At 42.6% G+C, this 16,620-nt stretch overlaps 1 protein-coding gene across 9 annotated transcripts in view; it reads left to right on the forward strand.

The window, feature by feature from the left end:
* The window catches only part of PHKB (phosphorylase kinase regulatory subunit beta), a 139,042-nt gene that overhangs the window by 18,221 nt on the left and 104,201 nt on the right, over window positions 1–16,620 (forward strand). For all 9 annotated transcript variants that reach the window (XM_083513565.1, XM_083513566.1, XM_083513573.1 and 6 more), the window contains 2 exons: window positions 2,268–2,357; window positions 5,868–6,006. In XM_083513565.1, coding sequence (XP_083369691.1) covers window positions 2,268–2,357; window positions 5,868–6,006 — 229 coding nt within the window. The remainder of the gene's footprint in view (window positions 1–2,267; window positions 2,358–5,867; window positions 6,007–16,620) is intronic.

The following is a 16,620-nucleotide window of genomic DNA, read 5'->3' on the forward strand; positions in this document are numbered from 1 at the left end:
TTAGTGCTTCACATAGTTAATCTTTTACTCTACCTCCATTGAAAAAATGAGCACGAAGCATCAAGCTTAATTAGAGAGGCGTCCATCTTTATAGCCCATATACACAAGCTATGAATATATTATTCAAGGAACAGACTTTAAAAAATATATTTAGCTAGTTACCGATTTGTAATTAGCCTCTTGATTTTAATGAGCAAGGTTGGCAATACAAAGGCAAAGTGAAGTGGATGGAAGCACAAACAGTTCTATTCTTCACAATTATAGAAACAATAATAAAATCAACCTTGACACTTCATCCAGTACCTGAAGTTCTTTATCTCCTATAAAGAAAAAAATGAAATTATTGCATACACTTTTATTTAGAACTAATAAGTTTTCAGATGTTGAAGGAAATAATATAGCTATCGTTATTGTAAAGGTGTAGAATGGATGTTTGTCTTTTCTGTGCAGTTGTGTTACAGTATAAGGCTCTGCAAATAATTATCCAAATAATTATTCTTTCTGGTGAAAACTGATTGCTGAAGAAAAATACTGCAAGGTAGTAAACATAGTTACAACTTGCTGTTGCAGTTTTGGTCTTGGTTGACGCCTGCCTCCTTAGCCAGCCCGACTGGATGTAAACAAGACTAACCTAGAGGCAGCATGCAATGGCAGACAGACCCATCTGATCCTTCTCTATCCTTTCCCTGACTGTACAAAGAGCAGAGGTAGCTGGTGGGTGGCTCTAGCAAGCAGAGCAGCAGAGTAAGGGCAGAAAAATGAGGCAGAGGGAGCACTGCTGGGTGTCCTAGAAGCTGACTGAGCACCCTCCTTGGGGCAGCCAACACACTGCAGGTAATCTGCATGGTGAGAGCCCAGTGGTGAGCCAAGGCCCAAGAGAAGAAACTGGTGCTGCATTGCAGGCTTGGGGTAGAGTGCCGAGGAAGGTTAGTGTATTAGCCAACTGAATAAAACCCTTTGTAGAATAGGGGCTATAGCAAAAGCAAGCTTCCCCCGGACTAGAGATAAGAAGTGGGGTTCTGAGGACTTGTCTGTTGTAATCCACTCCCAATGGTACATCTCACAGCCCGTATTCTCCCGCTCTCTTCAACTGGTTCATCTGGAGAAGGGGGAACTCTCACTCACCCCTCTGTTCATTACCATGTGGCTCAGCTACTTTTTAGATGGAGCACAGACTGCTATTATGAGGAGCTGAAACATTTGTACTTTGTAGGTAAATACACTGTTGTCAGGTGGTTTTTAGTAATCACGGTATCGTGGATGCCTTGGGTTGCATTCATTGTCAAGCTGTCACATGTGTTCTGTCTGTTAAGGCATATCCACTTGCCAGATAAAAGAGCCACTCTCCCTTCTCCCCTGTGTGCTCTTGTAGGGGTTTCCCCCCTCCACCTGAGTCAATTGTGGGGGCAGGATGGGGGCAGGCTGGTTACGCAAGCGAAAGCTCTTGTGCAAGGCTTCATTTGATGGATTCATTTGGTGAATTCTGCTCCTAGTGTACCAAATTTCAGCATTCTGTCTGTTGTGGAAGTACCCCCACTTAAAAAAAGAAATTCCCAGATGGGATTTCCTGTACTAAAGCTTAGTTCATCCTGACTCCTTTAGCTGTTTTAGAAGGAATACACAGGGATAGGCCCCGTTTTGACTGTCCTTATCCGTTCGGTTTTAAAAAGTTGAAGACCTAGGATTATTTTTTAAAAGGAGAATAATGTGGTATTTTGTGAGGAAAATTCAGAATTTTAAATTGGTCTATACTTTTAATTTCATTTATTCAGGTTTGCACAAATTTTATTTATGTTAACTTGTGTTACATTTGTAGATCTGGAGTTCCTTTTGTTTGTCAATTTTCTGCATTGTAGCAGTCCAGCGATTAGATACAAAGAATTGCATATGAATATGAAGCTCTATTCCAACCCACTCTTGGGATGGGGGCCTTTTCAGCTGTGGTACCCAGGATCTAGAAGGTTTGCCTGGCCCCTTCACTATTTGCTTATAGATAGACTGCTTCTTCAGCAAGCTTTTCAGTAGCTTATCCACATTATTTTATGTTACTATAGGCTTTTTAAAAATCTTTTCAAAATATTGTTGCTGGTTTTATTTTTATTTTTTTAATCCTTTGTAAGCCACCTTGGCTGTTAGAAAGGTGAAGTATAAAAACTGAAAACGCATACATGAAAATGAATAAAAGGGCATTCTTGGCAATATCTTTAAGGTTTAATTTCATGTTACTGCTGTAATTCTAATCAAGGTGTTATAATCTCTTCCTTTAGGTTCTGTATATGAACCCCTTAAAAGCATTAACCTTCCCAGGCCAGATGGAGAAAGTCTGTGGGATAAGCTGGATAGTTACTATCGGATAGGTAAGTCAAAGGAGAGGCAATTTGTTTTGGAAGTAATATGTTTACTTTTTGTGAACGTAACTTACTTAAACAATTAGGAAATCACAATTTTTGTGTCTCATCCTGTGAACCATCAGTATTAGTGAAAATTCAAATGTTCTTTAAATGGTTTGGAAACTAGAATACCTTAGAAAAGGACTACCTCCTCCCATTTATCTCCATTCTGATCCATGTTGAAGGTCTTGCTCTGGGTTCCACCAGCTGAGGACAAGAACAGGACCTTTATGATGTCAACACTGTGAAATGTCCTCCCCCAGGGAAGTCTGCCTGGTCCCTATTTTGTTGTTGTTGTTGTTGTTGCTAATCTTCTGTCACAGTTAGCTGTTTAAGGAACTTCCTTTGGGGGCAAATGGACCTGTGCTTTCTTCTCTCTGCTATGTTGCTGGGCAAAATACCCTAGTTTCTTGCTGATTTCTTTCTGCTGATATATTGGCTGTGCTTTATGTATTTCTTATTGATTGTTTTATTGTTTTGCTTTATTTCCCCCCTCTTTTACTGTCAGCCGCTTTGCCTTCATGAAAAGTAAAAGAAGTAATTTGAATACATAGTTCTACGTTATTGTAATATCACTGGGATCATGAAAAGTACAGGTGTTTACATTGTAGCAATGCTCACCTGTTTTCACATATTCAATCAAAAGTACCATGTAGACCAGGGGTCGGCAAATTTTTTTAGCCGCATGCCGGTCCACTGTCCCTCAGACCTTGTGGTGGGCTGGAGAAGCGGCACCGGGGGGGGGGGGGGGCGGAGCTGGAAGAAAAGGTGAGGGGGGCAAGTAGTCCTCCTCCCCAACCCCAGCCGCTGCGCTTTCGTTCACTGGGGCTGCTGCTGCTGCCACCACCACCGCTGCTTCTCGTGGGTAGGCAGAGAGAACTTGTCCGCTCTACTCTCTGGCCCACAGGAGCACCAGGGGGGTGCCGGTGGAGGGAAGATGAGTGGCGCAAAAGGACTGGCTCCAGAGAGGGGCTGCTTAAAATGGTGCTCAGCCAGCCCAGCCCAGCTCCCTTCCTCCTCTAGGCAGAGTGGGGAGAAGCCAGGAGGAGGGAGGGAGGAGGTGCCACTACATTGTGTGTGAGGGAGAGGTAGGGAAATGGAATGGCGCAGGGGGGGAAATGGCGCAGGCCGAACGAACAGAATTCCCATGCCGATCTACGGACAGTCTGCAGGCCGGATCCTGAAGGCAGTTGGGCCTGATCCAGCCTGCAAACCTTAGTCTGCCAACCCCTGATGTAGACTAAGATTATATTTGTTCAGGACTGAACATTGCTTATATTCAGGGACATTCAGTTGTTCTGTCACGTTAAATCTATTAAGGCAAATAAGCAACCAACAGTGAGCCATACGGCCTGCTCAAATGTGCTGTATTTTCAAGCAGTGAATGCCTACCCATTTGTTTGAATCCTGCCAGAGTAGGATTCCACTAGAGCAGCGAGCTTAATTATTCAGTGGCAAAAAATAAGCAATGACAGTGCAACATCAAACAGTCAAGCAGATGCACTTGTACAGTGTGTACAACACTACCTTCAAGTAGAGCTTCTCACACAGACCATCCAGTTTAAATTCTAAAACTTGGCAATGGCTAACTTTACTGCTCTTTGCTATCCTTTTCATAATTATTCAAAAGTATTCATAATTATTCAAAATTATTCATAATTATAAATGCCGTCATTTCATAATTATTCATAATTGACAGCCTACTCTAGGATGAAGTGCCTTCACTTGAGTGACCCAGCTGGCAAAGTTCAAATATAAAGAATTCGTATCTTAAAGTTCAAAATATTTTAAATGAATGTTCATTTTTTATTATGGCAGGTCAGATAAAGAGAGACGGTGGGGGGAATTCTGAGCAGACAGGTCTGCTGACTTATTGTGCTTGGTAGCTGTTGTGGCCAGATTACGGTGTCCACTACAGTGATGGACAGCTTCAATTGGTTGCAACAATTTCTCTCTCCTTTGGCAAGCCAGGATGACTGTGGTGTGCCTGCCACCTTTTTTTTTTGCTACCAGTCTTGGCTCCTTTGACATGTGGCGTTGTGAAATTGTGACAATACCCACTTGGATGTTGTGATAAAGCAATGAAACACGAGTGCTCCTAGGGAAATAACATCAAGGACTGCAGGGCTTTTTTGCCTCTTTCTTCTCAGTGCAGTGGATTGCATCCCACCCCAAGTTACTCCCAATGGTGATATGGGACATGGTGTTGTGGCAGGAGGGGCTACAAGCAGAGGAGGAAATCAGAAGAAATTGGGCATCTGTTTCTGCAATTCAGATAGCACAAGAAGCTCTTTGGAGCCCAGTTGTAATGATGAAGTTGTTATTATTTGAGAAACAGCATATTCAGACAAACATGTTTTTCCTTCTCTGAGCATGATTCCAGTTCATTTTACATTCTATATTACATTAAATAAATCCATCATTGTTTTTCATCTGTCTCCCAATATAGAAGTTATAAAATGACCTTCTAAAGTAGTAATGGGCTGTTCTTGGAACCTCTAGCCTAGTTAAAATAAACTTTAAAATACTATTGGTAGAACTTCCTTGAGAATAATTAAAATTTATGGTTTTCATTGCTTGTAGGCATTTTATATAAATACTGAAAAAAAGTTTACTTGTAAAGAGAGAAGGAACTGAAGACTATCCACAGAGTAAAAAAGATTTTTATTTTAATTTCCCCCCCAGAAGCCATAATTGAACCATAAATAGCTTTCACATGGAAGGGCATTTCTTTAGTATTCTGTTCTGAGGTACCAGTATAATGCTCTGAATGTGATTGTTCAATAACTAAACTCTCTATAAAGCATAAAAAGTGGAAGAATCTAAACTAAAGGTGTTATAAATAGGATAGTAAGATTACATTAAACTAGAAACACAAACTGGATAAAACAGACATAGACATGGCCAACTCTGCACCTGACGCATTGTAAAAGATTTTTTTTTTTTGCTACTGGGCAGGATGAGCAAGTGTTAAGGAGGATTTTGCCTCTTATTAGGTGTTGGGGTATGCTAAAATATGTGGTATAATGGCAGTTTGTTTCCATGCAGAGTTCCAAAGGAACTGGGAGTTGTAGCTTTGTTCAGGGACTGAAAATTCTGTGATAGCATTCTCTAGGCATCTCATAGAACTAGTGTCCTCAGGGTTCCTTGAGGGGATGCTATCACAGTTAAACTGCTTTTTGTAGTGTAGACAAAGCCTAGGAACAGCAGTCAACAGATGTTGCCAAGAACAGATCCAGAGCAAAAGGCACAAAGAAAAAACAATAGAGAAACATGGGGAAATGGTGAAAACTGACATTCAGTTTTGTATGTGCATCTTTTTCCTTGCAACATCATTAACTTATTTATTTTTTCTCACTTTTCCTTTTCCATGTTATCTGGTTTTTGCAGGTCGTATTCCTTTGTTTAAAAATACTGTACTTTCCGAAACTGGAATAAATTTGAAGTAATAGTAATAATTGTTGTTTATCTTGGCAGTCAAGTCAACAGTGTTACTTTTCCAAAGTCCAACCACTGGCCTCTTTCCTACAAAAACACTGGGTGACAACCAAAGGGCAAAAGTACATGACAGTCTTTACTGCGCTGCCTGCGCCTGGGCCTTGGCACTTGCATACAGGTAAAAATGGATGAGTTCTTGTTTGTGTGGTCCAATGCACTTAAGTTATTAGTCCACTAAAATGTTTAGTGACCAGCCTTCCTTCCTTCTTATGCTAAAAAGGCATTTGTGTCAATGGAGTGGGGGTGGGCAGCCACCACAAAGTTTTGTAAAATTTATATGCACTATGTCTCAGGTTGTTGTATTATAATCATTGTCTTCTGCCCTGCAAATCTTAGCAACCCAGAATCTCATCACTAGATTTTAGTATCACTTTTATCCATGGAAAATCATTAAGGTCAACTACCTTGGCTTCTGTAAGCAGTAGCGGTCATTCTCACATAGCTGATTGTTGGCTTGGCAATCTGAATCTAAAAAGTCATGTTGCCTTTCCTCATTTTCAGTTTCTTGAGTCATTCTTGAGACCATTTCAGTAAGCACCAAGTAGCTAAACTATGCAGACTCACAGCAGTAGACATCCAATAATAAAACATTCAAAAGTAATATTTGAAAATACCCAAATAACTCAAAACACCCATTAAACTCTTTTACAACTGAATAAAACAGTTAATTTATGTAATTAATGTACATCATTATTATACATTGAAATTATTTGATCAGCAGAGCTCCATGCCAGTCATCAAAAACTGACCCCAATTTCTCCCCCATCCTTAATTATAGAGGCTGTTTCAGCAAATAGAGCTGCCTTGTCTGTCAAATATTGGCACTCTCTATGTAACAATAATATTAATTTTAAAAACACTCCAATAATTCATTTTCTTAGAAGGAAAAGAAAGCTTTTGAAAACCCTAATAACTAGCACTTGATTTTCTAATCATAGTCTTGCAGCGCTACAGAATTGCTTCAATTTCAATCCTTTCTGTGTGTCTTGTGTGTGGGGATACTTTCCTATAGGAAAACCTAAGCATCTGGGTAGGGGAGAACTAGTGCAAATAGCTTGTGTGAACTAGTGGTACATATATGTGTGACCTGGTCTTACACCCAGTCAAACTATTTGCCCAGGTTTGCCTGCTCTGTTTGGCAGTAGCTTGCCAGGGTCTTAAGCAGAGATCTTTTGCGCGCTTTTCTGCTGGATCCTTTTCACTTGAGATGCTGAGGGTTGCATTTTGGACCTTCTGCATGCAGCACATGTGCTCTACCGCTGAGCTTTGGTCCCTCCCACACTTGGCAGATATACCTATTACATTGGGCACATTAGTAGAATAGGCAGGCATTAATGTCTGCAGACTAATCTGACTTGATCATCCTCTGGCTTTCTACTACAAGTGCCACTGCATGTCCTCTGCCTCTTCATTAGAATGATTCAGCTTCCAGAAGTCTTCACCTCATTCCTTCCATGTAGTTTTTGTTGGAGCTGGAACTTAACGGGTTAAGCTTCTCCCAGGATGCTACACCATTCTGACGTCACTTTTAGAAGCTCGGGAGGAGCTTGGGCAAGATTTGCCAGTCCCACTATGTGAGCTGTGGGGAAAAGGACGTAGTGCTGTGATGGCTGCAACTAGTCCTGGAAATTCCTGAGAAATGTTGGAAATAAAAGCTGTATAGAGACAAACGGGACTCTGTGTGTTTGTCTGAAAGCTGAGTCAAGTTGGTGACAGTTTTACATCGCTGTGCGAAGCTCTGCTGAACCGTGACGGAGAAGTGCCGGAGTGGAAGCGTGCCGGGCAGCAATAAATCGCTAATTGAGGTCCATAAATCAATTAGCGGGGGTCACGGCTAACAAAACAGCACAGGTTATGGGTCCTAAATTACCGCTTGTAAAACTGTCGCGGGAGCTGTGAATCTGCGGTGTCGAGCAGGGGGCCGGCAGGAGACGGTGGTTGCTTTTTGCCTGGTGTTAAGAGGCAAGCAGAGCTGCGGAGCTAAGAAAAGCGGCTGGCTGAAAAACGCAGAGGACTGCTGAGGAGCCAGGAGCCGAGGGCAGCTGCAGAATCGTTTCTCCACGCCAGGGGAGCTGGAAATCTTGTGAGTACAGCTTGGGGCGCTTTTGGAGAACGGGAGGCCGGAATCTGAGGCAAGCAGGCAAGCAAGCTGAAAAAAGCTGCAGAGAGCTTGGGGCTGTGTCTAACGTTTGAAGGCAAGCTGACGGCGATGCTGATGCCAGCTTGAAGTTCTGCCTGGAGTTGTGAGGCAGGGGCGCTGATCTGCTAAACCGGGAGCCGAAGAGCGGCTGGTTGTTTACGTGAGTACGCTGGGCCCCGGGGGAAGATGGCAGGCTGCCAGGTCTTGGAGAACTGTGGGAGGCTCACTTTAAGAAGTTGGGCAACCTGGCTGCTGATCTGAAGTCTACTGTTCTGGGTGCCAGGAAGCCAGAGGCCGTTCAGCGCTCCAGGGTGTTTGTGAGGCTGGAGGCGGAAAACAAGGGCCGGGAGATGGCTGCTTCAGAACAGAAAGACAAGATGGCGCTGATCACCTACGTGAGAGCCGGTGCACAGCTGTGAAAGGCTGTGGGCCCCAGAGGGGGGGGCAAAGGGACTATTGGCGCTTGGAAATGTACTGCTGTGTTTGCTGTGAAGCTTCAGCAGGAGGCCAGAGCCCTGGGGAAGGACTACAAAAGCCTAAAGATGGCTGGAGCCCCTGTTCCTGATGATTCAGCCTCAAGGAGTGCTGGTGAGCATGTCGGGGGGGCGGAAAGTTCCAAAGGCAAGTTTGAAAAGTTTTCCACTGAACCTGCTGGAGCGGAGAGCGGCTTCAGGGGGGGGCGAGGCTGGTGGGAGGCGCCGTTCCAGAAGGAGGAAGGCCAAGCCAGCTGGGAGCCCCAGGCAGTGTTTTTCCACTGGAGTTCGTCGTTGCTACGTGTGCAAAGCTCCGGGACATCTGCGGCGAGATTGCCCCCACCGGAGCAGAGAGAAAAGGCAGGATGTTGCCAAGGTCAAACTGCTGAAATCTCATGGGAACCAGTCGGGTTACCATGGCAACCGGTCTGGAAAAACAACCAGGCGCGGGACTGAGGCTGGTGTACGTGCCAGGTGCCAGGAAGAGACAAGGACAGAGCAAAGTTTTGTTATTGGCTCTGCTGCTAATTGCAATTTGATTCCAGAGACATCTGCTGGGAAGCTGCGGAAATGCAGGGCTGTTTTAACAGGGATGACTGTTAGGTTCACAGACGGAACACAAAAGCCAGTCTGTGGTATGGCTAACGTGTTTTCCTCTACTTCACAGGAGGAGCGAAAAATCAACGTTGTGCCGGGACTGAAGTGTTGTCTTTTATCTGTATCAGCTCTAATGAAGCAGGGATACAATGCTTGTTCTGAGAATGACACCTGTTCCATTTTCAGAGGAGGGAGACAACGGGTCAACATGCAGAGGGAGAACAACGTCTTTGTTCTGGAGTCACCTCTGGAGGGTGGTGGGAATGCTGAAAAAGCACAGGCGCAGTGTGCTAAGGTTCCCAAAGATGTGCAAAAGTTGCACAGGTGCACAAAAGGGTACAAGCTCCGGAAATGTGGGAGGAGGTCCCAAGGGTGCAGGGCATGCAAAGGTGCAAAGGTGCTTGGTTTTCCCGGGTTTGGGAGGTTAACCAAAGAGCCCTTTGAGCTGGTTTACACAGATCTGTCAGGACCCAAGAGGTCTGAGAGTCTGGGTGGGGCCAGGTATGTGCTGTCGCTGACAGGTAACCACAGCCAGGTTGGCTGGTGTTTCTCTCTCAAATCACAGGGGGAGGTGGCGCAACTGTTCCAGGATAGGGTTGCGGAGGTGGAACTAAGGTTCTCCACCAGGGTGCAAGGGTTCAAGAGCGACCGAGGGTCACAGTTTACTGGGTCTGCTCTGGAGGAATTTTTCAAGGAAAAGGAAATACGTCACCAGGTGACGGGTGCAAAGTCTTCTCAAGGGAGAAGGGAGGCTGTGGCTGAACCCAGTGATGGGGATAAGGTCCAGAATCAGGGTTCAGATCCCGGTGATGGGGACCAGATCCAGGTTCAGGGTTCAGGGCAGGTTTGGGCATCTCCAAGGGTTGTGAAAGGAGTGTCCAGGTGTGAGGCTTCATCTCCGGTAATGGAGAAAGCTCACGGACGGGTTGTCAAGTCAGAGGGGGAAGAGTCTGACGGAGAAGACACAACTGCTGGCTCTAATGGGTCAGTAGGGTATCAGATCACAGGTGCGTGGAAAAGTGTCGCACAGTGTGATTCTGGGAGTGTTGAAGGGGTTCAACAGGTGCCTGGGAAAGATGCTGGGAAGGAGCACAAGGCAAAAGGGAAGGTGTTGAACTCAAAAGGGTCTCGTCAGAAGGTGCAGCAAGGGGGGGTGTTGGAGCTGGAACTTAACGGGTTAAGCTTCTCCCAGGATGCTACACCATTCTGACGTCACTTTTAGAAGCTCGGGAGGAGCTTGGGCAAGATTTGCCAGTCCCACTATGTGAGCTGTGGGGAAAAGGACGTAGTGCTGTGATGGCTGCAACTAGTCCTGGAAATTCCTGAGAAATGTTGGAAATAAAAGCTGTATAGAGACAAACGGGACTCTGTGTGTTTGTCTGAAAGCTGAGTCAAGTTGGTGACAGTTTTACATCGCTGTGCGAAGCTCTGCTGAACCGTGACGGAGAAGTGCCGGAGTGGAAGCGTGCCGGGCAGCAATAAATCGCTAATTGAGGTCCATAAATCAATTAGCGGGGGTCACGGCTAACAAAACAGCACAGTTTTTAGTTAGGCTTTCTGACTAACTAAAATTTAGGCTTCCATTCCTTCCATGTAGGCTTCCTGACTATTTCCTCCACGTGAAAATGTGGCAAAGGGTGCTGCCTTTGCCACAATCAAGAGATGGGAAATGGGCACACTCTTTCCCCAGCCTTACACATAGGAGATACATTGGCACCAGTGTTAAATTTGGTTAAGCAGGTTCCTCACCTAAGCAGAATTCTTAACCAGTGTTTTGGTCCAGTTGTATTCAGCAGTACTTTCCTTTGAGTGGATTTGGTTATGATTGTGTCGTATGAGTGTTTAAAAGGTTTAAATTGGTTTTTTTGTTTGTTGTATAACTAATGTATCATGTATACTACTTTGTGAGGATATGTTCGTGAAAATCAAAATATAATTTATGAAATAAATAAATAGAACATTTCCCCCAGGTACCTTAGAGGGCTTTGTTTGTTTGTTTGTTTTGCAGGTGTTTATGTTTGCATTCTTAGGTGGGTTCACATTCAGTTGTGGTGTCCTCCACCTGTAGCCCATTGTGTTAACCCAAACAATGTATTTCTGAACAGAACCTGCTAAAACTTTTGAGTCAAAATGTGTCCTTGTGCAGTTCCTGCTGTTAATTCTTCCACCTATGTAAGAATGAATAAAAACAGCTTTGTTGTCTACACATAGTTGAAAGTTGTTGTTTTGTGTGATTTTGGCTCATTGGATATCTTTAGTGGTGCCTTGGTGCTAGAATTCAGAAATTAATGGCAAATTGAAATAATGGAAAACAACTCAGTCTTGAAAAAGGAGATGAACATATCAAATGGAAAGCAGAAATAAATGTATCATAATTAATGTATGATACTTTACTACATTGCATAATTAAATATGATGAAACTGTCTAAATTATAAATGATGAGCAATTGTAGCTATAGAAAGATTCATTACAGGGTGGTGTTACCATAGTAACTAGTGAGAATACTTTAAAATATGAATTAGTTTTACAGTGCATCAGTGTTCAATAAATATTTTTCATCTATAAAATAGGATCTATTTTAACTATAATTTTAATTCAAACCAAATTACCTCCCCAGGTGTATAAAGTATGGAACAGAAGTTAACGAAATGAAATGCATAGGATGATAATTGAGCTGTGCAAGGGCTCTAGCATACCTTTCCCAAGTTTGGTAGTTTGTTTTCCTTTGAAGCAGTTCAGAGGACTAATTCACAGCTGTAGTAGTATTGGAGCTGCTACCCTATGAGGTCTTCTGCTCTGAAAATGAATGAGTCACTCAGGCAGGACCAATAAGATGGTTTCTTGCCAAAGAATGTTGGAGGATGAGTGGCATTCATGTGAGAAGGAACCATCTCATTGACTTCACCTAGATGGTTCTTTTTTTCAGACACTCCCAGGGCAGCATAGGATTGTGCCTTGGGGAATTGGTGGGCCTGAGCTGCTGCAGGTGGAGTTATTTGGGTCAGAGCATTCTAAGGCTGGAGGAGAGCACAGCAAAAAGGTAGTGTTGAGAGGTTAGAGCAGATGAGGAAGTCCTTGTCAGCTTTCCAGAGGACATTGGTTTGGCCACTGGGAAACCAGATATTGGACCACTGAGTCTGATGCAGTGAGGCTCTTCTTGTGTTCATTGCAACTTTTGGGAGAGAAGAGGAAGAGCTAGAAGCAACTAAAGCTGGGCTGGGGACTGATCCCATGGATTAAAAAGTCTGAGAGAAACTGGAAGAGCCATTAGGAAATGAGTTTGTGGACCTCTAATATGTTTCCTTCATGGATTTTGAACGCTTGACAAGAGTCCCTTCTCTGCATGCCTTCCATCTTCAGCTTGAGAAAGTACATGTGTGGTTGTGCAAGGAGGGTGTCATTCAAACTTCATTTGCCCCATGCCTAGAAAGCACAGGTCTTACAGGTTTCCTGCTTCTCCTTTTCTAGGCACGGGTCTGAGCGGTTTTCCATTTGCCCTGCCACTTTCCCTGGGAAAACCCACTATTTGCTGCTGAATTGGAACAAACATCAATCTGCAGAAAACATGAATGACATTTGCTCTCATTCAGCAGTAAAGAGCGGCTTTCACCAGGGGAAAGTGGTTGGACAAGTGGAAGTGTGGATGAGCCCAGAAGCAGAGAGAGAGAGAGAGAGAGAGAGAGAGCGCGCACTCTGGAGGATCAGTGGTCCACACATCATCAGAGATTTGATTTGGCTAAGCTATTCATCTTTCAGCTTTTTAATTCTGTTAGGTAATGCAAACTGTAAAGCAAAATGGTGTGCACCCTTACATTAGCCATGTGTGGAAGCACAAAGTGGGAGCTGTTGTCACAAGTACAAATATCTGTGGGAGGGCACAGGTTTTTGCCTGAGGTAAAATGCCCATGATTAAATGATTGAAATCAGTGTGTCTTGTGTTCACACATACAGCTGAATTATTGTCTGGGTATCCCACAGTGGCTGCTTAAAAGCTTGTTTCTCCACAACATGTTATGCAGTCCTCTGTTTCCTCTGACCCATGAGCTTTTATGGATTTCTAGAGGTTTTAAATGCATCTAAAGCCCTGAATACCAGTGTGCTTTTAGACACAATGGCTGTTGGTTTCATGTCATGTTTGGATTTACTGGTGATCACTTGGGATTTGAAACCTGCTACATGTACCTTTTACCAATGCTTCTGTGTTCTTGTTTTTTGTATGCCTTTTAACACTTCTGTGTTCCTGTCTTCCTAGAAGAGACAACTTCCTTTTTTTGTTTCACAGACAAGACAGTAGTTCTAAATTCTCCATTGTGTTGGCCTAACACTCAGTCTGGCCATGCTACTTTTCATGAGCATTTTCCAGAACGGCTAGAAGAGATTATGTGTACTCTCCTGGAAACATAATTTTGAAACCTTTTTAGTTATGTGACTTTCCCTGTCCAAGAATCAAGTAGGTAGCCATGTTGGGCTGACGCAAACGAAATAAATAAATAAATAAATAAATAAATAAGTTCAGTAGCACCTTAGAGACCAACTAAGTTTGTTCTGGGTATAAGCTTTCGTGTGCATGCACCAGAACAAACTTAGTTGGTCTCTAATTTTTTCAAATTTATCCTGTCCAAGAAGTTAGATCAAGCACTCCGTCCCGAGGGCAGGCAACTGCCTTTGGGAGGCTGGTAGAGTGAAGGGAAAACACATAATCTAGTGTTTTCCCTTCATTCTGCCAGCCTGTGGAAAGTTATCAAATTTTTGATTGACCTCCATAGGCTGGGAGGATAATATTCTATTTTTCCTGCGTATCTGTCTCAGCTGGAACTGCCTGTGGTTCCCACCCCTGACCTGCAGCTAAACTTGAGTTCCTGTGGGTCCTCTGAAATGGTGTGTCATTTTGGCAGATGTGGGCAGGTGATTTCGTTCACCTAATTTTAACTGTACAATTTTGATTTTTAATTTGGAAGAATTTGAGGTCTTCAGGCACATATTTCAACACTTCCCTCAGAAATAGATTGTCATTTTTATTATTTTTAAAAAATATAACTTTCTCTGCAAACTCTTAAAATGCACTTTTAATCTAGTAGTTCACCTGTTATCTTTGTCCAATTTACTCTAATTTACACTTAAAGGAAATTCCCCTACCTCAAGTTAGGAGTATTTTCAAACTTTAATAATTTTCAATCAAAATCTTCTTTAGCATGGTATAATGCACACTTGTCATTTGGTATCATTTTAATTTACGTTTTACATTCAGTGTTCAAAATCAGCATATATGGTTTTGGAAGCTCCAGCCTCATTTAGTGGTTGATTAAATATCTGGTGCCATTCACAGTATCATTTTTATAGACATAATTTCCTCTTCCAATTCCCACTACCTACTCATTTAAATAGGTTCGACCTTCATGTTCTTTGAAGGATGCCTTCATATTGAAGAAGTTATGCATGTACCATTTTGGGGATTCAAGTGTGGTTTGTATCCAGAGCTTTACCACTATGGTTTTGCTCATGCTTCCCACTGAATTATTAATCCCTTTTAACATTTATTTAATTATTTGAGGTCATGCCCTATTGCAGTTCATGAATTTTGTACTTTATTTCAAATGTCAGATTTTCAGTACCACTGTCAGGGTTTAAAGTGGGAGTCCAGTATGCCCTTTACCTGCTGCCATTTCAAAGATTTGAGCCTTTTCAGGAAGGTCAGCACTGCCTGGAGTCTCTGGTTCAAGTTTCAGATAGTGTTCTCATATCCATAAAGGAATGCAAATGAATATTAAAGGCCTTTCTCACATTACCTTATTGGCATGGGATCAAATCTCTAGATCACTGCAGTGACTCCTCCCCATGTCAGCATCTCCACTCCCAGAAACTGTCACTGTGATGGTATGTGGAGAAGCCACAGTGTGAACTCTTTTCACATGGCCTGAAGGATGTTACCTATATGGTGCAAAAGCTACACTGAAACAATTTCCACACTCTGTATGCAATGGCTATAGCTCAATATTCTGTGTCTGCTAGTGGACAGGTGAATTCTAATGTTGTGCAACAGAGGAACCCAGTGCAACAGTTGTACTGGTGATCCATCTAACTCAGTATGTTTACACTAACTTAGCAGCAGCTCTCCGGGATTTCAGGCAAGAGTCTCCCCCAGCTCTACCTTGAGATGCCAGGATTGAACCGGTGACATTCTGCATGCAAAGCAGATGTTCTACTGCTGAACTATGGCCCATCCCCAAATTGATTGTGCGATCTGTTGCACAGTAAAGTTAACAAATCACAAGTACCCTTCTTATGCATTCTCTTGTGCATCTGAGTTCTGCTAGTGCAAAACATTTCACTAGCAGAACAAGTATACTGCTAAGTTACTTTAATTTCGCACAACATTGGATACAACCATGTCTTTTTTTGCATCTGCCTGTAGTTTTGGGTGGTGTCTGTGGGTTTTTTAAAAATAAAACACCCATACATTAGCAATGACCTGTTCAAGAATATTGTGTGCTTTAATGGACTTCTGGGAAGATTTTGCTTTTGCTTCCAGTACAGCTTAGGCAGGGGTAAACCATTCTACAACAACCAAGGAATTTGTTGATATGAAGAACGATTGGGTTAATGCTTGAAAATTTCTTTATGGTTCATTCGAAAAGGTGTTTATTTCCTTAAAATACTGCTTCCCTGTGGTCATCAAACTCTGCATTCTTTTTCTAATGTGTGATACACAGGAAGGTGGTGTTAGTTTAACTGATATATTTATGAGGGAAGAAAAATGACTTGGGAATGCTGAATAATTTACTTCTATATCCAGTCAGCATCACACAGTAGGGAGATAATTTCTTCTTCTTCTTGAGCATTGCTCTAGCTCTGCTAGATTTTCATTGAAGAGCTAATTATAATTTTGTTTTCCTGCACAGACTTTGCATCAAGTGTGGATGATCTCTGTGCCAAAGAACTTATATGCCAATGAAATCTTTTTTTCTTCCTGGTTTAAACTTAGACTTTGTTGTTTTTGAAAGCTGGATAGCTCTATCAGTGCCTTCTCTTGAAATATTCATTTGCTACTGTTTGATTCCTCAGACTGTTTTTTTTCTCTTGGTGAGCCTACTCACCTTTTAAAAGCCTGTCCTATTCTCTTTTTTTTAATGACAGCTCTGTCTGAAGTACCCTTGGTAACTGCAAATCAAAACCCAAAGGTTCTTAACCAGCAAAGTACCTCCTAAGGAGTTCCATTTAATTACAAGATAGAAATGTCAGCTTTTAGAATTTATATGTTTAATTTCATTCCACTGCTTCTAAAAATATTATAAAACACTTAGTAATAAATGCAGTTACTGAACATATTAAAACTGGTGAATAAAAGGTAGCCAGAATGTCTCCTGCGTTCTGTTACTTGTGCCTCTGGAAGAAATCCTTGACATCTTCCTTTCATTATAGCTTTAATTCCTTCTCCCCATGGGATTCATGCAGAACTAGGTAGCGATGATCTGAAGGTTTGTGCAGATGTTACTTTTTCTTTCTATGTTGTCAAAAGAAACA

The sequence above is a fragment of the Podarcis liolepis genome, assembly GCF_965112155.1.
Source record: "Podarcis liolepis genome assembly, chromosome: 7".
In the NCBI taxonomy this organism is placed as follows: Eukaryota; Metazoa; Chordata; class Lepidosauria; order Squamata; family Lacertidae; genus Podarcis; species Podarcis liolepis.